Genomic DNA, 25,624 nt, shown 5'->3' on the forward strand with positions numbered 1-25,624 from the left:
TGAAGTTAAATGTAATGCAAAATGTGGTTTAAAAAAAGGTTTTTGTGTTCAAACTGCAGGATCAAAAATGACTAGTAAGTAGTTAGAGTTAGACAGCTAAATATAATTGAAATGTTGGCTACCTTCGACAAAAAAAGAGGTAAGTATATGAAAGCAATGTAGCAAGTTTAGCTAGTTTTTTTTTCTCCCCTCCAGGGGGTCTTTTGTGGGCTCTACTGTCCCTTATATGAAAGTAGGCTGACAGGAAACGGGGAAGGAAAAGGGAGAAGACATGCGGCAAATGTCACCAGGTCCGGGAATCGAACCCGCGATGGCTGCGTCTGGGTCGCGCTATCCCCTACGCCACCACAGCACACCCCTGTTTAGCTAGTTTTGATTTAAGGCATAATGAAGCAGTTTATCTTGATTCAACCAAAGTAATAAGATAACAATCTGCAATCTAATTTTGTATTGTTAATGTGTTTCACCCTATTGAGCAGTGAAAGTAAATAAAATGTGTTGCATGTCTTTTGCTTTAAGTACGGTATTGACTTACTGGAGGATTTTTTGTTTGTGCTGTAGAGCCACAGCTAACAGCTAGCTTCTCACTTCAGTGGCTCCGATGGAGCCTGTGCCATTCAGCTTTCTCCTACAAGGTGGACTGAACCATTGCTCTAACAGTGGTGGGGGTGGACCTAAAAAACAAAATCATTCTTGTTTTCTTCTTAGATGAATGGAAGATTTATTTCGTTTTTTGTTTCTATTGCCTTTTCATATTGATATTGTTTAAATGCAAAGGTTTGTTTTATAATTTCTTTTTTTAAGGGGGGGGGCTTTTAAAAAATTTTTTCAAGATGGAAGGAGGATGAGGGGGGCGGTCCAGGCGCCCTGACACCCCCCCAGGGATTTACGCCCATGCTCCTGCAGGACATTTCATGTAGGACAGTTTACTCGTGTGGCCATATTTGTATCCATTTAATTGAGGGTAGTGTGGTGACTGCTAACATTTGCATATTTTACACTGTAGTGTACTTTAAACATTACTTTGGCGCCACACAGCAACATCATCACTGGCCCCATTTAGCCCCATTTAAAGTTTGGTATTTGAAAGACTAAAATTTAAGTGGTACATTTTTTTCCCCCAGTACTGACTCTGGTTTGGATTTAGTTCTTCCACATGAATATGTTTAGTTTTAAGCCATTCCGTTGTGGCCCTGGTGTTTGTCCTGCTGGAGGCTGAAGCTCCGCCCCACTCTCCAGTCCTTTTCACTCCAACAGGTTTTCTTCACACATTGCTCTGTATTTGGCTCCATTTATCTTCTCACCAACTCTCACCATCTTCCCATGTCTCTGTTGAAGAGAAGCGCTCCCACAGCATGATGCTGCCACCACCATATTCAACAATGGGGATGGTGTGTTGAGATTGATCAGTGATGTGCAGTGCCAGTTCTCCGTCACACACAGCGTTTTGCATTTTGACCAAAAGTGCAATTTTGTTCTGTTCTGACCACAGTGTCCAACATGGCTTCTGGCAAACTGGACTTCTTACAGGGTTCTTTCAACAATGGCTTTCTCTTCTTGCCACTCTCCCACAAAGACCACATTTTTGCAGGGACGACTAATAGTTGTCCTGTGGACAGAGAGCTGTGGATCTCTGCATTTCGTGCATCACCAGAACCAGAACTACACATGGAGAAGCAGCATTCAGCTTCTATGCAACACAAATCTGGAACAAGCCTCAAAACAAAGCTGCTGTTTTGCAGAGTTCCTTTAAATCCTGCTTAGACGCCTTTTATTAGCACCAAGTGAAACATTAATCTGAATGTTTCATGTATGTAGTTCATGATGGCATTTAACAAAATGTAATGTTTTCTGCTTGTTCCATAATGGGTGGCTGTATGCTGTCTGAACTGCCTGGTAGATGAAATTTGCAATACAAATAAACTTGAGTTGGTTAGATCAGTTTATTGATGTGACAAATTAACAATAAATACATCAAGGCACTTCAAATATAAAAAGTCAATTCAATCTGAGTATATAGACAGATAAAAGTCTACCACACACATTCCAATTAGATCCCAGAAATCAAACCATGCAGTAAATTTCAGTTCATTATTCAGTAATAACATTAGACCCATCGATAATTGAGAAATCATAGAATCGTTTCTCACATCCAGCCTGACGTTTTACTATTTAATTCTGACCTTTACCCTCAAAACTAAACAACCAGGCAATAAACTTTTTCTGTATCACTGATTTTTTCACTTAAAAATGTTCATAAAAATGTACCAAAAAAAATGTCTGCCCCTGTCAGCTCCTCCCGACTAGCAGCAGCAAGCTGCTGGTGGAGCTGCACATCTGCAGAGCTCATACATGTTACTTCATAGTTCAGTGCTGGTAAAACATTGTAAAGGGCAAATGGAGAAATGCTGCGACCGCGTGCTGAAGGCCGACTGTTAGAAAGAGCAAGAAGTCTTAAACAGAGTCATATAACACATCTGAATGTAACAGTCACTTCATTGTGATATAAAATGGCATTATGTGCATGGTGAATACATAATACTGCCCCTTTAAACTACACAAAAAATACAGATGCTAATGTTGTGCAAATAACTGCTCTTTTGAATGTTCTTGAGGTTTACATGGTCTTGGAAGAAGAGTCCTTCTCTAAACGTCGTAAAGTCGCCTGGACTTTTTTCTGCACTTTGCGAAAGTGGAGCCTCCTCCAGAAGCTTGTTTGCTTCTCACGTCCCCACTCCAGGTCCTGGAGGAAAACCTTTACAGGAGAAAGAGAGGAAAGGCATTTCAGAATGAGAACAAATAGTGACACTGATACTAGGTGGGCGTAGGATAACACCACCAACAACATCTTGATGCTCATTCTCAACTCAGTCACTCACCCACACATGGTGGCAAGCTATGGGATTGTAGCCACAGCTATATGTGTGGACTGTTTTCAGTCACTTGAGCTTTCTAAGTGATCAAAATTAACCTCCAGCTTGCATGCTGGACCTCATCCCATCTAAGTTATTTAAAAAGAGTTCCCTTTGATTACTGCCCTGATTTTAGATGATTAGATGATTGATCAGCCTAACAGCCACAATCCTTGTGTTTTATCTAAAACAGTGACTTCGTTCTGGACAGAACCCTCACCTGCTGAAAGCTTTTAGCATTGTTTTCATTTAGAAAGTCACGTCTACCAGGCCCTGATCATATCCTGAGGTCATGACCCCCCATTTGTGCTGTTCTGCGGTTTTGCACAGCTTGAACCTAAACAATAACCCAACTTTTTAAACAAATGCGTTAGATTTATATCTGGTAATGGTTGGATTTTTGAATGAAAACAGTCATATTAAGCTAAAATATGTATGAAGACAGAGTGTAGTTTCATAATAAAATAATCATTAAGATGAACAACTGCCTAGAAAAATGTTTTCCTATGTTTCAGTGTCCTGGGATGAGGAGCTGGACGATGCACTGCTCTGACCTTTAAGCAGTTTTACGGTGGGGCTGCGTACCTTCAGCTGCTGCTTGACCTGTTTATGGTCCCAGGATGAAGCGTTCTCTTGTATCACTCTGAGTATGGGGTGCCAACCACCTGAGATGTCCGACCCTTCAGTGACCGACGCCAGGACTTTGACTTGTTGGTTGTTGCCTTGGTTACCGGTTACACCCCGGCCATACAGCGCCAGCTTCCCCTCATCAGTGATGGGATTAAGATACAAGCTGCACAGACACACAGACATATTCACAGGCTGACGTTCTTATAAGACACATAAATACATTTATGAATGTTGTGTGGGGGGTTTGTTCAGGAGATCCAGTTTTTCAGCTCAACTATATGAGGTCACGAGGTCAGATGTCGATTATCTGGCATCTTATGATGCTAAAAGTAATTGTAATTGTAATGCTTTTTAAAAAATATTAAATTGACATTTTCACACATTTTCTTACAATGCCGTATTCAGCTTAAAATACTGCATTTAAATCTTAATTTTATGATATTGCATAAATGGACAATAGAAAAATAAAATGCAACAACATTTGGCTAATTGGGCAGAAAATGGCTTCAGATGGAGGTACCCATGACAACATGACTTCTGCTCACAGTCAAACTTCTCTCATCGTAGAGCAGAAGAGGACAGTGTTCGAGTTTTAGACCTTTGCTGAGGAAGATAAGCTTGTGGGATAAGATCGGCTTCACATCCAAGTATCTGTGAATTGCTGTGAATGCCTGGAGGCTCTCTCTGTTTTTCTGGACAGAGTAACATAAACATTTCCTCCCCTGAATAGAACACGCTTTCTGATTATGAGCCCAATGCATTCACCCTCAATCCAAAATGGTGTGACTTAGAAAACAGATTAAAAGCAGTTCTGCATTTCTGTCCATTGCTTGACAATATTACCCTTAAACTGACCTGTTTGTATTTTGCTAATCAGCACCATTTGAGAAAACTTAAGTCAATGAGTAACTATTCATACCACAGCTCCACTAACGTACCAAACCCTTTTAACTTGCTTTTGAAACCTTCTAAATGCATTTATTTACTTCCTGTTGTGTGTTTGTTTTTCTTTCTCAAACTCACACATGTCTCACACTCGCTGTTGTCACAGCAAAGCATTGTGGAGTTTTTTTGGGGTTTTTTTGCATAAATGTTCACTACTTTCAATGAAGCAGTAGAGAAAAAGAAGGAAATTAAATCCAACCAGAACTACTTATAAAGATGATTAGTGCAGTGAGGAGACACGTACTGTAAGGTGTGGATGGTGGGATGCTCCCTGCAGGCGTCAACCAGAGCCACAGCTGCCTCGTCGCTGATAGCATTATAAGCCACATTGAGCTCCTGGAGCCCCGTGTGCTGCGGCAGTCTCTCAGCCAGCTCCAGAGCCCCGCTGTTGCCCAGCCCAGTGTGCATTAGGGACAGGTAGATCAGAGACTGGTTCTGGGGCAGCGCCTCCAGCAGGACGCGGACTCCAGAGTCCAGCAGGGGGTTATCACAGAGCCTGGAAGGCAACACCAGATGATGAGACAAGCTCATAAAATTAGAAACACCAACATTAATAGACTTAAATAGATAAAATGCTAATTAATATACTTAAGTGTATATTTACTTTGGCTTACCCTTTCTTAGCAGACAATATCTCAAAAGATTTTGCACATTTTCAAAAGGAAAACCAACCTTAAAATATTCAATAGTACCGGCTAATCATTTCTTCTTTTTTTGTTTGTTTAAAAATATTGGACTTTTTCTCAATAAAACTGAATTGAACAATTTAATTTAGAACTGGCACCACCAGTACTAAGTTGGCAGAGAACAAAAATTAATTGAACAAAAATAAATAAACGACCCAAGAGCCTATAACTTCCTGCCAAGTTCAGAACTAAAAAAGCCTTTCAGACAAGAAGTGAAGAGTCTTCCAAGAAAGAAAAATAAGCCTGTCTGCTGTTTCCACACTTAGAATTATGCTTTATCTCATTTTCATGAGAAAAATTGAAGTGAGAATTTCTAAAAGGTTTTCGATCAGCTTAATTTGCTTTAGGATTTGAATAACTCATAGCCGAACACCCACAGCTGAACCCTGACATAAGTGTCTTACTGTAGGGAACTAATGCAGGTCTTGGGGTCCAGGAGCAGATCTTTCAGAAGGATGCAGGAATCAGGACCCAAGTTGTTGAACTGCAAACTGAAATCAACAACAAGAATGACATAAACAGCTAATAACTGCTAATAACGCACAGCACAAAACGACTGTAATTATGGCTCTGCTACAAAGTCAATACTTGTTAGAAAATAGATTGAACATTCAGATTTTCAAACACTCATTTACTGGTACAATTTGAATGGGAGAAGCTGTTATTGTTATAATACGGAGATTTTCTCACTCCCACACCCACAGCTCCACACAGCAGCAAACAGCAAACCTCTCTGCTCTATTACAGATGGTCATTTATACATACATACAATTCTAATATAAATTAAGTGTTTCTATTTGTTTTTAAAATGCCAAAACACACATATTGTTAAGGCATTGTGCCAAAGACAGACCTCCGTTGATATCTGGTCTTACTTGAGGCTGCGTGCATGCCTGAAAGCCGGCCCCAACATCTGCAGCATGTTATGAGTCAGGAGGCAGGAGGACAGGTCCAGTTCCTTCAGGAGATAACTGTGAAAAAGAAAAACATACAAAACAACAGCACACTTTTATAGCCACCAACAACAAACAAAGAGAGTCTAAAGATCATTTTGAAATTTCTTTAGAAATTTAGTTTACAAGTTTTCACAAACAATGTACATGTCTTCATATGTATTTGTAACATACACGGTGTTCCAAATGATTATGCAAGTGATATTTTCTCAGATTTTCTTAAATGGTCAATGCAAATGATGGTCAGTATAATTTTCAAGTTATGAACTATTACAGTATAAATCAAATTTTACTGAACAAAGCTCCATATGAGAACAGTATTTATTTCAAAAATAAAAAACTCAAAATGCACTGTTCCAAATTATTATGCACAGCAAATTTTCTAAACATTTTATGGATTATAAAGAACTGCAAACAGTCATTCTTTGAATGTGCAGCATTAAGTGTTCACATGTACTAAAATCAAAAGTTATTTCAATCAAAAACATCTTAACAGACCGAGTTACATGTTAACATTGGACCTTCTTTGATATCACAGCACAATTCTTGATCCATTGAACTTGTGAGTTTGTGGAAACTTTCTGCTTCAATTTCTTTGCAGGATGTCAGAAAACCTTCTCAGAGCTGCTGGTTTGATATGAACTGCATTCAGATCTTCTGCTGGAGGAAACTCCAAAGGTTCTCAATAGGGTTGAGGTCAGAGGTCAGAGGAGAATGGTGACCACACCATGAGTTTCTCCCCTTTTATGCCCATAGCAGCCAGTGACACAGTGGTATTCCTTACAGCATTCATTGTCATGCATGAAGATGATTTTGCTACTGAAGGTACGGCTCTTCTTTTTGAACCATGAAAGAAAGTGATCAGTCAGAAAGTTCATATACTTTGCTGAGGACATTTTCACACCTTCAGGGACTCTGAAATGTAATCTTTATGACACTTAAATCCAATTTGCATAATAATTTGGAACACAGTGTATAACTCAGATCTTAGTTGTTTTTTGGCAGTTTTTCTAGAGAGGAAAAATACATTTTATTGGCCTAAACAACCTATTCAAATCAGTGAAAAATAAACTTTACCTTGCAGACGCGCATGAAAGGACAGAGCTCAGTATGAAGCATTTGAGTGAAGTCATCCGAACGTTGGTTAGACAAATGCTTTTGATTGAGGACAGCACCTCTACAGTCAGTCTGGGATTCTGAAACTCATACAGAAGGACTAGTAGATCCATCAGCTCCTCTGGTGGCTGGGGCTTACTTAGCTCTGGAATAAAGAAAAAAGTCTGCTAAATTATTTAGTAAAGGCAGTAGAATATCTTATTGCACGTGTAATGCATTTTTTCAAAAATGATTACTTATTTCAAGTAAAAATCTTAAAGGGGAGGAGGAATTTAAGAGTGAGTTGTTGCCCCCTAGTGAAAAGAAATATGAAAGTACCGGTTCCAGGGATAGTTCATGGTAGGCCAACTTATTAACATAATATGTATAGGAGGGGCATTGAAAAAGAGTCTGGCGCTCACGATTAAAACACGTATCTACGTTCATCCTGCTTGATCATTTCTAAGACTAGCCAAGAATAACCAATATTCTGGTCTTACATCCACTTGGCTTTAATACCAAAATTTCAGACACAAAAATGTCAGAAATCCAAATGCAACTTGCCCGTTGCCATTTATTTTAAAAGTCTGCCATTAAAATAAATGGCAGGCTTTCAAACACAGTCTCTTTGGAAAGAAGACCACTGAGCCTGGTCCTATTTGCACTATTTATGGAGCCACTTGCTCAAAAAAATTAGGTCTGATTTTAAGAGAACGACAGACAATGTCCTGGTGACCTTGTCTGACCTTGATGCCAGCCTAACCTCATGTCTTCCTTCCCCCAATTTGGCGTCAAGTTCCGATATAAATTAAACTTCAATTACTCACCTCAAGAAAACATAAGAAAAAAATGTACAGTACAACAGGAAACAACCATCACCAAATATTCAGGTGTTAATATTACCAATACCCTAAATGGTTAGTCTTGTGTAAAATCCACCTTTTGGAGCTTTATATTATTCTACAATGTTATTCCCTCATCAAAACCATATGTGGAGTGTTTGTTTTATTCTTTCATGCACATTTAAGAAATCCTTTCATCTCTTTGTTGCTATTCTGGGTGTAGAAAATGAGAGGCGGCCTTTTCGACAAATTCGATGAACTCCAATAAAACTCGTATTTGGATATTAAGGTTTGTTCTGAGTGGAAATTAAAAGTTATGATCAGTAGATAAAGATAAAGATATGTAGGGCTCCCCTACTATCAAAGTGCGTTTGTCTATTTTTCAAAAAGCCACTCCAGTCTTCATCAGTTAGTTAATAAGGACATTACATTATTCATACTCTGTGCTAAAATGGTTGTGTGTAATTTATAGTCAGAATTCAAAAACACTTATTGGCCTATAGGATTAACAATCTGTTTGGATGATAAGGATTTGTAGTAGGTTTCAGATTAGGGCTGCACCAATTGCAGTTTTCTGGCCGATCACCAATCTTTAAAAAGCCTGATCTACCGATTCTGACTTTGGTCCAAATGTCTGAATTTTTTTGTCTGAAATTTTGCTAAATACAACAAGAAAGTCACTCTGTTGGCAACAGGGGGGTGACTATTAACTGCAAACATGCTGACATGACCCGGTGGGATGTCTGTCAGTCAAACCTCCCTCAGGAGAGAGCAGAAGAGGACAGTGGTTAATTTGTAGACTTTTGCTGAGGTTGGTAAGATCGAACGATAAGATCGGCTTCACGTGTAGCAATGAGAAACTGAACAGAGTGTGTATTTACCTTTTACAAGGTGCTTCCTGAGGGCATGTGTTATCTGAACAACCGTGGTGCTTTGGATGTTGCAGTCTAGTTGCTGAAGAAGTACCCGATTACTATATTGTAACAGTCCTCCCATGAAGATGGGATAAAGCTCAAAAGGTTTGCTGTTATCAGACTGTTGTGGCTGTGGGCCATGGACTCCCAAAAGGCTTTGCTCCACTTGATCCAGAATGTCGTCGTTTTGGCTGTCTTCTGTGCGAAACATTTCAACTGCCATAGTTCTGGCAATTTTGCCTTTGTTGTAGCTGCTTATTTTCTCATAAAGCTTTGGAAAAAGCTTAAGCAGGTTGAATATAGCAAAGAGCCTGAGTGGAATAAACTTGGACAGGATGTTCATGAGGGCACTGATATCCTCACTTGCCTGACCAATGGCCACAGACACCTGGCTGGTTAGCTTCTGCAAAGCGGATTTGTTTTCCCCTAAAACTACATAGAGAGCTGCTAGGTACTCCTGCATGGCTGGGACAGCAAACACATACAGCTTCTCATCGTCTTCACGGAGTTCTTTTGAAGAATGGTTTCCACTCTTCACACAAGGAGCCAGGAAGAAGTCTAGCACATCAGTCTGGAACACGGCCAGCTGATGTAGCTCCTCGTCCGTCTTGGTCTTTCCACCAATCCACTGTTCCAGTTCTTTGTCTGAGAAAGATGTGCGCTTGTTCATCACACCATCAAACGCAAGTTTTCCGACTGTAAGGACAACATACCTCATTAAAGAACTTTGATACTCCTGAGAGGATGGACTTGTCCCAGTTCTTGTGTCCAGCACCTCACCCCCAAAGTTAAGCCGAAAAAAGCTAGTATATATACCGGTCAGAGTGCGAATGGGGGCCTGAGGAGTGGTAAAATGAAGGAAGTGTAAGGTAGCGCACGTGAGCCAGCAGTAAGAGGGAAGAAAGCAAGCGGCAGCCAACTGGCTTTCACTCTGCAGGTTGAGGTAAAGGAGCTCTATCAGTGTCTGGGCCTCCTTGTTGTGTGCTGCTTCGTCACTCTGCAGCAGGCGGCTGGTGAAGTACGCACGCTGGCGATCTGGGTCACTGAAACCACAAATCTGTGCATAACGACTCACATACTTCTGAGGGATGCGCTCCACAGCAGACAGTCTGGTGGCCACTAAGACACTGGCCTAGGAGACAGAGCAAAGAAGTTTATTGCACCAGCAAAAACAAAAGAAAAGAAAACTGGACATTTCAAAATTATACTACAATTCACAAATGATATTCTGTTGACAAGGAATATTTTGATAATTCAGTATCTGCTAACCCTTAATCTATTATATTTATAATTTGGTTTGGGCACAATGTCTTTTTTTCTGGAGAACAAAGTTTTACATTAAACAATATTGCTGACAACATAAACAAAATGGTTACACAGGTATGCTGGTCAGATATGCTTTTTGAGGAGTTTGTGGAGTCTGTGAGCTTTATTATGAAATGCTCAATTGGTTCTGATATTTCTTCCAAATAGAAGCTTTTTTTCTTTACTGTGACAAATGCCTTAAAGACAGGACATTGTGGAATCTGCTTTCTTCTCATAAAAAAAAGAAGAGGAAGAGTCTGTTACTCTGATAAAATGGTTTTGATGATTCTGACAGTCTATAAGTCTATAACAGCATATACCATCTAGTTTCAATGTACATTTAAACTTCACACAAGTCACATTCTGTGTGGTACGGTTTGCCTTTAACTGTTTTGCTTTAAGAGGACAAAAAAGACAACTTATGGCTGAGTTCTGCACATAAACCTAAATCAGAAAGAAGGGAAACTGGAAAGAAAAGGCTAGAAGACATTATTCATGAGCAACGGTTTACCTCAGGAAGCAGATATTTCCTCAGGAGGTTCACAATGAGTACACTTGGTGGAAGAGGCTCATTGGGATCGCTGCAGAGCTCAGAGGACCCGATTCGGAAGTCAAGTTGCATCTTTTCCATCCCATTAAAGAGGAAAAGCACATCCTTAGCTTGGTCTCCATCCCCACTGAGTAAAGGATGGTTCTTCAAATGAAGATACTTCCTGCCAACCAGATCTCTTAAAGAAACCGCCCTGTTTAAGAGATGGTAATGATCATTATTAAACAGCAAGGTCTGATTGAAAGTTAAAACAAACAAACAAACAAACAAACAACAACACAGGTCTAGCAAAAGTCAGGTTTTCCCCAGAAAACTTGCTAAGCCTGGTGGTTGGGGCGCCGAGGCAGTCCACCAGCAAGGTTCATCGTGTTTTTGTATTAAAAAATGTTTATATAAAAACATTAAATGTAAAAAAAATAAATTACTAGGTCATTTATATGTTCCTGGAACACATTGCAGACAATACTTCAACCCACAACCATAGAGTTTACAAAACACAAATCAAGATCCTCCAGGCTTCCTGATGCATCTTTCAGGAACCATTCTGCTCAGCCATGAGATGATCAGCGCAGCAGAGACACTTGCAGTGGAATTATGTTAAACAAAAAAATAAATAAAATAAGTGATTTTTAAAAGTATTTTTATTGTTTATAAAAAACAAAAACAAGCAATGCCTAGACTGCTTTATAATACACTTGGGAAAACCCTGTAATGTATTAGTTTTGAAATTTTATTGCTAATCTAACACAGTTTTATCATAATGAAATTATTACTTCACATTCCTAGATCTAGCCTCCAATATTTATATGAATAATATCAGAATTTATTCAGATGGCAGGAAATTCAATTTAAATGTATTGTCTTATGCACTAAAGTACCCCAGCTGGGTAAGTACAAGTTAAACATGCTTTTCTCATGTGTTTGTTCTTCGCTTTGTAGGAACCTGTTGTGCTCAATGCTGCAGACGTCTAATGGCTCACAGTTTATGTTGGGCCCAGTGGAACCAGAAAGTCCAAGTGTGTTTGTGGTGACTAGAACTTATAAGTCTGTTACTTCCCACCATATTTAGAACTGCAGAAACCTTTTGGATTACACGTGACCTGCCTCAAGAAATAAGAAAATAACTTTCATTGCCTTCTATTTAAGCACTTAAGCACGTGTAATGGATGAGCAAGTGTTTACACTGCCGAGGTGTGCATAGTCACGTTTTAGTTTCACTGTCCATGTGACAGGTAAGACTGTAGACAGCAAAGAGTTCACTCACTTTGTCAGCTGACTGAGGTCTTCACATGTGAAAGGAAGCAGCAACTTGAAGCGAGTCATTGTGTTTCCAGCACACCAGTCCAGCACCAGCTTCCGAACTATTGTAGATTTCCCAGTTCCCACAGCACCATACAGCAGCACATTGAGTCCACGACCTTCACTCCAGGCAACGGTTGGGTCAAACAGCTGTTCCACGGTCAGTGAATGGCTAGAGGAGGTCTGGGGTTTGTATGGTGACTGGAGAAGTCCTGCCCTCTCCTCATCCTTTCTTTCCATAATAAGTGGATCTACATGCATGGTCTCTGGGCTGAAGAGACCTCCAAACTGTTTCTCCTCTTTGGGAAGGTGGCTGAACCACAGAAAAAGTTTCCTCTTGTGGATCTCGACAGGGTCTATAATGAGAAAGAAAAAAAAAAGAAGAGGTCTGTGTAAAAAATGTTTTAAAATGTTATGCACGAGGGGGCGTTTGTTTGCTGCGTTGATTTGCCTCAATATAGTTCTAGGTTATGGATGCTTCTGCTCTGAGTCTGATACGATGTCTTTGTCTTTAAATACTGCAGTGGAACAAAGGCAGCAGTTTGCTGTTATCTTTGTCTAAGAGTCTTCAGATTGAAACAGAGTCAAGTACCTTGACCAGAAGAGATGGTGCTGAAAGTCATGCAGTGACAACAAGACGCCGCCCTTCTCTTCTTCCACCTCCATGCTGCGGGAAGTTGAATTCGCTGTCTGGAATACACAACATGTATCACCTGTTAATTCAGGTTAAACCATGCAAAATGTTCTTGTTTTCAATTAAAGGTCAAGTTGAACTTCAGATTTTGGGTTAAGGGTGACTGGTTTTCTTTATAACCGTAGGTCCTTTTCAATAAAAACATCCCAACCAAGAGATTAAAGCCAATGTTGACCTTTAAAATGAGGGATTTCCTGAAGCTAAACCCATCTCATTAAATTAAAATAAATAAAAACTTTATGACATGCTTGAAAACACAGGTTTTTAAAGTGCAGCAAGATAACACATAACGTATAATAATACTCTATATCACATGTGTCAAACGCAAGGGGCCAAATCTGGCCCCTGGGCCTTGATTTATAGATTCTAGATTTATAGATTGGCCTCCAGACACTAAATAACATCTACAAGTCCCTCCAGTTTTTCACAAATCCACAAAACATATATATACAGTACAGACCAAAAGTTTGGACACACCTTTTAATTCAATGAGTTTCCTCTATTTTCATGACTATTGACATTGTAGATTCACACTGAAGGCATCAAAACTATGAATAACACATGTGGAAATATGCACTAAACAAAAAAGTGTAAAACAACTGAAAATAGCCCTTATATTCTAGTTTCTTCAAAGTAGCAACCTTTTGCTGTGATTACTGCTTTGCACACACTCTGCATTTTCTTGATGAGCTTCAAGAGGTCGTCACCTGAAATGGTTTTCACTTCATAGGTCAACCTGCCCTGTCAGGTTAATAAGTGGGATTTCTTGCCTTATAAATAGTCATAAAAATAAAGAAAACCCATTGAATTAGAAGGTGTGTCCAAACTTTTGGTCTGTACTGTATATATTTTCTGACTTCACTGCAAATTTACTAATTCACCTCATCTGTTTTGGGTCAGGTTATTCTAACTGACCTAAAACAAGAGAAGTTTGTTCTGATTTAAAGTTAGACGGTGAGAAAAAAAAGTGTGCCTCCTAATTTTCTGTAGGTCACAATCTGCTTTCACCTGTACAAATCTATGCCAGCTAAAAGTACATCACTCTGTTTCACTAACCTGAGTAGAAAGCTCATCATTTTTGGTGTGTTATTATTGCCTTTGGTCAGAGATGGTTCTGTAAAAAACAAAACAAACAAAACAGGAATATTAGGTGCAAAACAAAACAGAACATTGTGTTGTCTCTTTTGAGGGATATGTGATCAGAATGTTTTTTGTTTTGTTTTTTTTAAAAAAGGTACATATACCAAAAACTGATATCTGCAGATATCAGTTTCAAGCACAACACAACCAGACAGTAAAGATATGAGCGCTCAGGTTGGTGGCACAACCATAACGACAAAGCAACTCAGCCTTGCTAATTGGAAGTTAATAGAGAACAGGAGGCGGGTCTGAGTTTACACATTCAAACTCCTTGCCGAGACTTAACCTACCGCCTGAATCGGTGCTATAAGCGTCCAGTCAGTCCCCTCTGCGTTGGCTCAGCAGTTCCGGCTGTCAGCTGCTGCCGACCCACCGACCTGTAGCAGCTACTGCAGCTCTGGAAAAACAGGAAGAGGTTTTAGAGTGGGGTTTTTTTTTTCTGCAAAACTTTATTAGCAATAGAAGTGGCACATATAATACAGTCAAAATAAAGTTTATATCGTATAATGAAAATATATCTCAGCAGGAGGTTAGAGAAATGTATTTTATTAAAGTCACTATATCTAAGAGAGTCATTTGAAAAAGAAAACATATTTGGACAGGCAGTCAAATTAGAAATTATTAAACTGAATGACTTTGATATATATATTTTTAGATATTGTTATTACATTTTTACAACTGTATTCTTCAAATATAGTAATCTTGAACACTAACATTTTACATCAGAATCTTTATAAAACCATAAATCCTTTCCCCCCCCAGATGGTTTTAACATGAAATGTCTTTTTTTAATTTGTATATATTATATACGTATATGTATATACAACATACATTAGAGATAGCAACATTACTCATGAAACACTGTATATGAATCAAAAGGGTCATGCAACAGAACTTAATACACCAATAAATATCTGGAGAAGCAACTTCTTAAATAAACAAAATAATTTCAAAGAATAAATAAACAGGTAGAACTGTTGCCTTGCAGCCAGATTCCCTGGGTTCGATTCCCGGCTCGGGGTCTTTCTGCTTGGAGTTTGCATGTTCTCCCTATGCATGGTGGGTTTTCTCCAGGTACTCTGGCTTCCTCCCACAGTCCAACAACATGACTGTCAGGTTCATTGATCTCTAAATTCTCCCTAGGTGTGTGTGTGTGTCTGTGTGTGTGTGTGTGTGTGTGTGTGTGTGTGTGCGGGTGTGTGTGTGTGTGTGTGTGTGTGCATGGTTGTTTGTCCTGTCTGTCTCTGTGTTGCCCTGTGACAGACTGGTGACCTGTCAGGATGACCCCGCCTCTCGCCCGGAGCGTTAGCTGGAGATAGACACCAGCCCCTCCTGACCCCACAAGGGACAAGGGTGTTAGAAAATGGATGAATGGACAAATGAATAAGTAAACAAATTTTTAATTATTCATTTATTTTTGACAATTCTTATTTTATTTCATTTCAGTCCAACTTTTCCTTGTGAGCCTCAAAGTTCCATCACTAAAAAAAAAAGAAAAAAAGCACAAAAAATTCCTGAATTACTGGGGGTGAGTGCTTAGGGCGCCCAAATGAGGTTATGAGGTTTATGTTTATGTTGGTATGTGCTCACATTTATCAAGGCTAAGGTATAAGCCTCATGCCTCTGAGAAAGACTTGATTGTTTTGGGTAATTTAAGTTTTATTCCTCAAGTTTATTATTTCCATTTCAGATCATTGCTGAATGTTTAGGTTTCTTCCAGGCACCAGTTCAGTGTTTTTATAGACGCTTTAGTGATGGTGCTGTTCCCTGTCAGGTGTTTACCTCTGCAGACTTCATTCTGTTTAGTACTGTTTAGTGATTCTCAGTTGACTTAATGAAATCATAAAAAACTTTGGACTTGACTTTGACTTTCACACCAATGATTCATGACTTCATTTCCACTTCACCCTTTTTTCACCAAAGTGTGTTACAAAGGAAAAGTACAACTGTGGCACAATGCCATATGAACGACCCAGCCTGCTGCATGTTAACATAAAATCAGTCCTTATAGTTTTATCAGGATTGAGAAATTTTGAAAGCTGCAGGGGACGGTGCTTTCAACACTGGGCTGAGGCTTGGTTTTAATTCCCAGCTGATAGAATAGCATCTTTACTTCAGTCTAGCCTCTCAACAGCGCCCTCTGGAGTCACACCGCGGGTATGAATTTGCTATGGACACACAGCTAAAGTACTTTCTGGGTTATTGTAGTTGTAGTCCTTTGAATAATGAACACATGCTTATTACATATAAAATAGGTTTTGTTTGGCTCCTTGGAGTTGCAAAATGGAAAGTTTATGAGTGATATTTAAACACGCGTAAGTAAAACTAGATTACTAGACATCACGAGCCTCTTATTGTGAAGTCCTACAGGAAGCAGCGCGCGCAGTCCAGGGCTGAAAACTGTCTGACTCCATTTTAATTGACTGTTTCTGTGAGAGACGTTAAACCTTTAGCATGGCATCTGAAGAGCTTGCTAAGAAGTTGCAGTCGCGACTGGCTGCTGCGGAAGAGGCCGAGGAGAGGCCCGAGACCGAACAGAGTCCGGTTCCGGTCCAATCCGAGGAACCCGAACATGGCTGTGGAGATACACCGTCCGAGCTGGCGACGAAACTGAACCGCAGGCTGGACATTAACGACGGAAATGCTCCTTCTCGGGCGAGTCGTGTTTTTAACCCTTACACTGAGTTTAAAGAGTTCTCTCGCAAGCAAATTAAAGACATGGAGGCGATGTTCAAACGGTGAGAATTAATGTTGAGTGCTTTTCCATGTTTGATGCCAGCTAGACGCTCCGTGGTGTTTACGGTCTTTGCAGCCTAATGAGTGTGCAGTACTGATGGATCGTGATTCATCTCGTTCAGAGTGACGCACTGCAGGCCCGCTCATCTCCTCCTGCTCCCCGCTAGGGTCGCTAAACATCCATGTTTAATTGGAAAGTAGGAGTTTTCGTATGGATCGCCCCCCTTCATATAACATAAAAATATGTGATTCCTTACTAACTGAACATCCAATCTGGGCAAGCACATTTACTGAAGGTTGTGGTATTTGAAGACATATTAATCTATATTACGGTTATGTTGTTGCTCTTCTGGTTTGATTTGTTGGTTTACTTGTTTGAGATACATGAGGGAAGGTGCTATATGTGTTTTATATTAAACAATATGAATATTTTTGCCGTTGTGGGGTCAGGGCTCAATAAGTGTGTGTGTTGTTGTTTGTAGTGTAATTAAATATGGTGCTTCACAAAGCGCCCTTCCTCAGCCACACAACTCCTCTAGACTATCCATCCATCCATTTTCTTCCGCTTACCTGGGGTCGGGTCGTGGGGTTAGCAGCTTCAGGGAGGCCCAGACTTCCCTCTGCCCAGCCACTTGTTCCAGCTCCTCCGGGGGAATCCCGAGGCGTTCCCAGGCCAGCCGGGAGACATAGTCCCTCCAGCGTATCCTGGGTCTTCCCCTCCTCCCGGTGGGACGTGCCGGAACACCTCACCATGGAGGCGTCCAGGAGGCTCCTCCAGACTAGCAGCAGCAATTAGCAAACACCTGGAGTCAACTGGGCGTCTGCTGAGATCATCACAAAACTACAGCTCTCCTAAACTGTAACGAACAGCTAGAGAAGCATTGTTGAAAAGGTATGAGAGAGAGAGAGAGAGAGAGAGCTCAATTTCAAGCTCGTATGTTGCAAAGTCAAATTTATTATTTTTGCTATTAACTGAAGGTAACATAGTTACTTGATTGCTAGAAAATGGTATGTGCTTGGTAAATACATAATACCTTCTTCCCCTTTTAAAAGAACACATATGTCACTTCTGACCATCCTGGTTCATAAAGCAGTTTGCTAAAGTGACACCTATTGAGAGCTTACTTCCTTCTGTTCTGATGTGACTCACTGATAATTCACCTGATTTCATATCAAATTGCAGGTTTAGTTATTTATTCACTCAGCTTAGCAGAAGAGCTGTTCTATTTCTGCTTTTAGACTTCCTTTTAAATGTTGTAACTCTTATTAGTCATTTCTGCCACTCTGTATGTTTCATCAAGCAGCTTTTCATTTTGTGTTTCTGTCCTTTTGTTTTTCTGGTCTGGTCAAAGACCGTGATTGTGGAACACACACTGCTGTGTGCACAGAGAAGGAGCCTCTGTCAGCTGTCCAATTGATTTTATGTAGGGAGGTTGGGTTATCATATAACTGTTCATATTCAGAATATCATGCTTTTATGGTCAGAATACAGTTGCTTTCCTAACCATGTATAAGCGTATTGACAGCATGTTGCTGTGAACCAGTTCCTATGAGGCCGTCTGTTGTGTATTTGGAAATCAGAGACATAAAGAGCGTGTGAGAACTTGTTGAGAAATGCAGTTGCCTTTCAGAGAATGTTCACCGAACCATATATGGCTCATCAGTGAAAAGTTTAGGTCACATACATGTTGGTGAAGAAATCCAGTTCAAGTTGACATTAAAACTTAAAACATGAGTTGATTAAAAAAAGTGTACTTGCGACATTTCTATTTCTTCTGTTTTGAACAATTTGTAGAAAGAACTAGAAAATGTCTGGAGAAATCTAAAAGGGGCTTGTCAAAGTGTGCCTTTTGTACACATTGCTTTGTCAGCCCCAATTAGAATTTCCATTTGCACAAAACCTGTCAGAAAAAAAAGGCTAACAGAAATTCTTTAAAAACTAGGGTCTGTAGTTAGTTTTCCCTGAAGTAGTATGACACTACTTGTTTCTCTAACTGAATCAGAAATTCAGTAATAATCACAGTGTTTTTTATACCTGGCGGGGAACCAAAGCCCAGTCCTAATGCTTAGTGTTCGCTTTAGAGGCATGGTGTGAATTAGGTTCTGGTTACTGATAGGGTTAGGGCTAGGGCTAGGGTTAGGGTTAGAACTAGACTGGTGTTGGTTAGACTTTAGGAAATATCTCTTAGACATGAATGCAGTAATTAAAATGAAAACGTCCTAATATGGGTAGAAATACAAACGTGTATGACTTTGGTCTTCATGACATCATCTGGATTTCCTGTCATTGTTTAAAGAAATAGTAATAATTCTGTATGTAAACCTCTAATTTTGAAGACATTAATAAATAAAGCACTAACTTTATTTCTCTCATTATTGTGGCATTTGGCAATAATTTACTAAATAATTTAACAGCAATAATAATAATTTAGTCATTGTAACTGATCTAAAATAGATCTGAACTTCAGACAGTGGAAAAAAATAATGAGTCTTTGTACTTGGTGTATGTAAACTTCTGGTTTCCACTGTATTAGCCGAAGCTCATTTAAAGCCACAGTAGCTGTTGGTCGTGAGGCTGGATCTGTTGGTGTGGCTCAGTTCTTCCTGAGCTCCTGTTGCTGCTCAGTCATTCAGACTTTAGCTTTAAGACTTAAACTGAAATGCTTTGACTCAAGCTGCGTTCGCTGCGGCTTTACCTTCCCCTGACCTCGGCTGCCTTTTCACTGTTTTCAGGTTTGACACGGGGAAAGATGGCTTCATCGACCTGATGGAGCTGAAGATACTGATGGAGAAGTTGGGAGCTCCGCAGACTCATTTGGGCCTGAAGAACATGATCAAGGAAGTGGATGAAGATTTTGACGGCAAATTGAGCTTCAGAGAGGTGAGAGGGAGGTGATGATGAAATGAGCGTGGCCTGTGCTTGTGTACTGAATATTGAGATAGTCATTGAGTATTTGCAGCAGCGCTAATGTGTATAAAGGTCAGAACTATAGTAGGATACATGTTTGAGCGGAGGCAGTACAACATCCTGAAAAAAGGAGAAGTGGTGACTGTGGATTACTTGGTAGTTCCACTGGTGGAGCAAGCTGTGGGCCAGTATGAGACTGTCACAGTATAACCTGTGAGTACCATTATGAACCCTAAAAACTAGAAAAAAAGTAGAATGCCATCTAATTTAAAGACAGAAAAATGAGAATTATTCCTACGTCTGCCGTGATATTGCACCAGCTTGATTGATACAGACTCACAGCAGGACAGTCACTGCTGTGCTGCCGGTGACATGACAGAATGAGCCACTGCAGAGGCATTTTGTCCATGCTCCTCCTGCAGAATGCAACAGATCTCCTGGCTTGAAGACGTCTAAAATCGATCAATTTAGTCTTTTTCTCCGATTGTTTGAATTCCATTGGGTATATTCCAAGTACATAGAGTTTAACCTCTTTCATCTTAAACAATTCAGGAAGACTCCTGATAACATCCTTCCAAAATCTCTGGGTTTTAAGACGCTTCCACAGACAACAGAGAAGAGTTCCTTTTTCAAAGAAACATTTTGTGCAAGTACCTGGAATACATATAATATGGGACATATAATGAAGCCTAACACGTGTTACATACTGTAGGTTCTCATAATCCATTTATATTGCAGAAGTTTGATCATGTGTTTGTCGTTTGTTTTTGTGCTATATCTGATTCTGTATCTAAAATGAAAAAACAAAAAAAGACTTCCTCCTTGTCAAGCCCTCTGTGACTTTGGCTGCTATGTTTTCATGGGCGTTATCCATTCATGCTGGCCTGAGCCTGAAGCATTGTAGTCCAGGTACAGGCTGACATGTCGGCACGGTACCCGCATCATGTCTACACAAACACAAACGAGCTGTTGAACGAGTTTGGTTGTTTCCGTTTGCAGTTCTTGCTGATCTTCCGTAGAGCTGCGGCCGGAGAGCTGCAGGAGGAGAGCGGCTTGATGGCTCTGGCCAGGCTGTCTGAGATCAACGTCTCCACTGAAGGGGTCATGGGGGCCAAAGACTTCTTTGAGGCCAAGGTATGCTAATAGCTTGTTCTATTCCATGAAGTTAACCAGACCACCATGTCATTAAGAACTATTTTTTCAGACATTGATAAGTAATCCACATATTTGATAAGAATAAATCGGTCTATAAATTCTCTTACTGTAAAGCTGTCTACAGTTTAATTTGACATCCTCTTATACTTAGCAACATAGTTTCTAGGTAAAACGGGAACAACATATGAACATGTATAAGACTTTGTGTGTGTGTATATGTGTGGTTGGATATGTGTGTGAATGAGTGAGAAAAGGCTCCATATTAGATTGAATTATTGTACCGAGAAGGCAATCCTGTGAGACTGGGAAGCGTTTCCTTTGGTGGTGTGCCAATCGATCAACCACCAATCGATCAGCCACCAATCGATCAGCCACCAATCGATCAACCACCAATCGATCAGCCGTCAATCATAATTGGCCGATTTCCATGAAAAGGTCTATGGTCATGTTCTTCTGAAACTATAATTACCCTCTACCCTGTAGTGATAAGCTCTTTATTTAGCAGAGATATTATAGTTCATGCTGTAAATATTCGCAGCACTTCACTTTTTCTACGTTATGTTCTTTTTCCAAATTGTATTAAATTGATCTCTTTCCTCAAAATTCTACTTATTATGACGACGTGGAAAACAAGTTCTTGAGATTTTTGTTAATTTATTAACCAAGAAATTAACAAAACTAATTGACGTGATATTAAACGGTTTCCACTGATCATCCTGGAGATGTTCCTATAGCTTGAACGGAGTCCAGCTGTGATGAATTCAGACGATTACATAGACAGGCGTCCGTCTGCCTTTACCGATCAATTCAAAGTCCCTCTGTTGACCTGCACTGTCTGCTGTGGGGCCTGATATAGACAGGTGTGTGCCTGACGGCCTTTTGCCCTTGTGTGTTTTCAGGTTCAGGCTCTGTCCCAGAGCAGCAAGTTTGAAGCTGAGATTCGAGAAGAAAAAGAAGAACGCAAGAAGCAGGAGGTGGAGAAGAAGGAGCGGCAAGCTGCCTTCAAGCAGCTGCAGTCTGCCTTCTACTCATGACCGCTGCGGCTTGACCTCAAGCAAATCCATGTTGAAATTTAAAACGAGCTCACCACTCCACTCACACTGTAAGAAGCAACATAACTCAGAACAATAAGGTTTAAAATCCGAAAGGAAAGTTGAATAAACGCATTTCACGCTAACATATTTGAAACTAAATTTCCTGTGAAATCACAGGCCACTCTTACATAGTTTCTGCAGCTATTCAACAAAACCCTAACATGCGGAACCATAGCTTCGGATGCGTACGATGATTCCTGATATCTTTTAAGCTTCTGTAAATCTGAATGGCTAACGCTGCATTTCTGTGAATTTGTTGGAAGATTTCAGCCTGAGGGAACTCTGAATCATTTTTATTCATTCTTTCTACACTGTGTGCTGCTTGTGAAATATGTTTAACATTCCAGTTTTTTCAGGGTTTGTGTCACCTGATGTTGTTTACCCTAAACACGTTCCTAATTTTAGTGTGAATTTCCCTACCTTAACATTTCCTACAAAAAAAAGAGAAGAGTGTTAAAAGTAAGTTAACGAAGCGCTAACACCACATTGGGAGTGTATGTTTTTGAACAAACCGCTCCTGTGTTTGTTGGCTTCCAGTATTTCTCTGAGAGAATTAACAAAATGCGTTTGGCAATGATCTGGCGATATATAAAAACTCCCATCTTTTTACTGTGAGGGATTTTCTTTGCATTCATTAGAACTGATTTCACCTGTCAGAACATCACAGGTGTTGATGACGCTACGCTACTTTTACTAAAAGTGATGTTTAATTCCACAGAAGGTGTTTGAAACTTTGACCTCCTTTATCGCAGAGTTTGCTTGAAATGACTAAATCCTAGCACAAAGTTGATCATTCAGGCTCTAAGACTTGTGGTTTGTATCCCACATAGTGGATTCCCTCAACACACATCTCATGCATTTTGTGCACCTAAAGCAATGTGAACAGTAGACTGCATTTTCAGACATTATTTCAGTTATACTGAGGAGCTAACCCAGGGTTATGCTGTGTCCCTGCTGTGCTAAACAGGTACAGAATTACAGGGTTTGTTAGTTTTAGGCTTAATGTGAATCAACCTGTGTATCCTTACAATTTGAAAACACGTATTTCTATTTTTTGGGTATGTATGAACGAGGCTGTGACTATAGGCATGAAGGTCATGCGATATTCGGAGTCGTCATCACCTGATGACGTAAAAGATTAAAGACGTAAATAAGTTCTGAGAAGCAGTCTGTCACAGTGGACTAGTGATCACAGGTTTCATTTTTAAAAGCACATTCAGCATTTGTTGCACAATTTAGAAAATGCTTGGTGGAACTAAAAGTAATTGTTGGGGTTGGAGTAATCTTCGGACTCACCCAGTCTAGATGTGGTTGGAAGTCCGGCTCATTGGTGTACCGCTGCAATGAAAAGCTAGATTTCTGCATGATTTGTTTTCAGCCAATAGGAAGGAGTCTTTGACCTTTTGTCACAGTCGATGCTTCAGATTATAGATGATTGAGGAATTCTATTTTGTCTTGTGCTTGGTGACATTGAGCTAGCAGAAAGCATGACCTTCCTGAAGTGGGATGCAGCTGTTATTACCTGTGTATTTGTTGCCATGACGTCACAATCTGCTGAAAATAAATTCCATTTCAATTCCACAGACAAGAGCTGCGAGGTTCTAGTATTAACTGTAGTGTGTCCATAGCAACGTGTAACAATTCCAAACTGATACAATGTTTAATGTAACTTTTCCAGTACTCATTGTGTAAAGGTGTTTCTTTTTTTTTAAGGTTAAAATCTTCTTCTTTGTTTGATTTATCAGAGTTATATGATGCCAAATAATAAAGTGGTAAGTGAAATATATTTTTAGGCAATTGTAAAGAATATGTTCTACCCTGTGTGGAATGAAACATTTTAACTTTAATAAAGGAAACTTTAAATCGTTATTGGAGAATTGCATTTATATGATCCATCATAGAGAACCAGTCGTTCTGTTATGCATTAGAGGAGTTCATGACCTAACATATAAAACATACGAGGAGGACAGAGTATCAAAATACCAGACATATAAAACGTAATCTGAAATTATTTATAATCACCATGTCTCATTATAATCGGAGAGCAAAGCCTGCAGGTTTAGCTTCTACTTACTTCAGAGGGCAGACCACCGGGACGCTGCGCCTTGCTTCCTGGAACCATTCCGCCACCCAGTGGTCGTTTCTCCAGACCACTTAGTCTCCTGTACCGCTCAAACTGCACAATATGTCTATAAATAATTTTGGGATATTATAAGGAAGTGCTAAAATTGACCGTTTTCCACCGAACTAACGTATTTGCCTCTTCAGCACAAGCACAGTGAGAAACGTTTAGAGGATAAAAATACTAGACCCAGAGCAAAACTCAGATGACCCAGCTTTCTACTAGCATGTAAACGCACCATCTACACACAAATGTGGGAGCTCCCGAAGCGTGAAATGAGTCTCAAAAATAGTCGTGCACTCGTAACCGGATCTGTGCGTAAATGCAGTTTTGTGTGTGTGTGCCAGGTGACTTGTGCGTACTTATTCAACATTTGTATGTAAAGGAGAAGGTTTATTTTATTTTTAGGTTTACAAATCCAGTATTACACACGCAAAGATATTTTGAGACTATTTTCACTCCAGAGTTCATTAACTAGAACAGAGCATCAACATCATAACTAGAGCTCACTGAAATCAATTTTTCTACACATGCACACACACACACACGCCCACACACACACAGGCTTGATGTGAATCAACCTGTGTATCCTTTCAATTTGAAAACACAAATTGAAAGGATACAATCTGTGAATCCTTTCCATACAGTACTGTGTTTACAGTTCTTATCAAGACAGGAATACCTTCATGTTACAATTCAACAAAATCATTGTTCTTGTCTAAATGCAATAAGCAGAAAGTTGATGCCTGTTTCAAACATTTTGTAATTGTAATATTACGTTTTCCACAAGTAGAACATTTTCAAAATCTCTTTTTCTTGCACTGTTTGCAGTTTAGCCTCCCTGATAAGAATTTATCTTTAAGACAAATACTTTATATGCTTATGGAGTAATAAAATATTACTAATAATATTATTAGTACTGGTAATAAAAATATTTAATGAGACTGTTATGACTTTTAATGCACACTGGTGCATCGTGACACATTTATTCAACCATCTCCACTTCACTAACATCACAGGACGACCTACTGAAAAACGATGCATCCCTTCCAGTGGTTCACTGTAAAACACGTGATTGGAGTTTCCTTAACTCAGATGGGGTTTAGTTCAAGAAGCAGACCAAACAAACACTGGCACTGTTTCAATTCACCATAAGATTTCACAAATTAGAGCGACTAAAGTAAATTAGTTAATGGAGACACAGCAATTAAGAAAAGCAAACATGTTTCTTGATTTAAAAACAACGAAAAAACAATAACGTTTTTGCTCCAGGATGAGGTGGTTTTTCTGCCATATCAAAAGTTGTGTGTTTTGCAAAACTGCAATGGAAACACATTTTTCACATCAAACATGTCTAGCCAGTTAGACACAACTTGACACGTTTGGCCAGTGCTTATCTGAGCACTGGCCTCCTTGGACAGTGAGCAGCTGGCTCCAGCAGAGGTCTCCAGCACAGCACAGTTTGTCTCCTGTTTTAACTGGACACTTGTACATTTTTTTGAAACTGACTCCAACCAAGAGTTGAATCTAAACTGAGGATGCAAGACATCCTCGGTGATTCTTGAGAAGTGGGGCTAAATGGGTTTAAATTTTTCCCAAATTTTAAAAAATTATTCCTCAAGCTTATGTATACAAATATGACAA

The 25,624-nt window shown here is 39.7% G+C and overlaps 2 protein-coding genes across 2 annotated transcripts; one reads left to right on the forward strand and one right to left on the reverse strand.

Annotated features, from left to right (window-relative positions):
- Positions 1-1,924: 1,924 nt before the first annotated feature.
- Positions 1,925-14,366, reverse strand: nlrx1 (NLR family member X1). Its single transcript, XM_028044894.1, has 12 exons — positions 14,269-14,366; positions 13,882-13,940; positions 12,724-12,821; positions 12,097-12,487; positions 10,794-11,025; positions 8,945-10,109; positions 7,204-7,387; positions 6,049-6,144; positions 5,578-5,664; positions 4,732-4,983; positions 3,498-3,705; positions 1,925-2,755 (listed from the first exon to the last, which is right to left on the reverse strand). Exons 2-12 carry the CDS (start codon positions 13,899-13,901, stop codon positions 2,618-2,620), a joined length of 2,871 nt encoding a protein of 956 aa, XP_027900695.1. The 5' UTR covers positions 13,902-13,940; positions 14,269-14,366; the 3' UTR covers positions 1,925-2,617.
- A 1,980-nt stretch (positions 14,367-16,346) lies between these two features.
- Positions 16,347-23,727, forward strand: efhd1 (EF-hand domain family, member D1). The gene is made up of 4 exons (XM_028044895.1): positions 16,347-16,703; positions 19,435-19,582; positions 20,609-20,743; positions 21,664-23,727. Exons 1-4 carry the CDS (start codon positions 16,420-16,422, stop codon positions 21,796-21,798), a joined length of 702 nt encoding a protein of 233 aa, XP_027900696.1. The 5' UTR covers positions 16,347-16,419; the 3' UTR covers positions 21,799-23,727.
- The last annotated feature ends 1,897 nt before the right edge of the window (positions 23,728-25,624 follow it).

Source organism: Xiphophorus couchianus, chromosome 18 (assembly GCF_001444195.1).
Source record: "Xiphophorus couchianus chromosome 18, X_couchianus-1.0, whole genome shotgun sequence".
Classification (NCBI taxonomy): domain Eukaryota; kingdom Metazoa; phylum Chordata; class Actinopteri; order Cyprinodontiformes; family Poeciliidae; genus Xiphophorus; species Xiphophorus couchianus.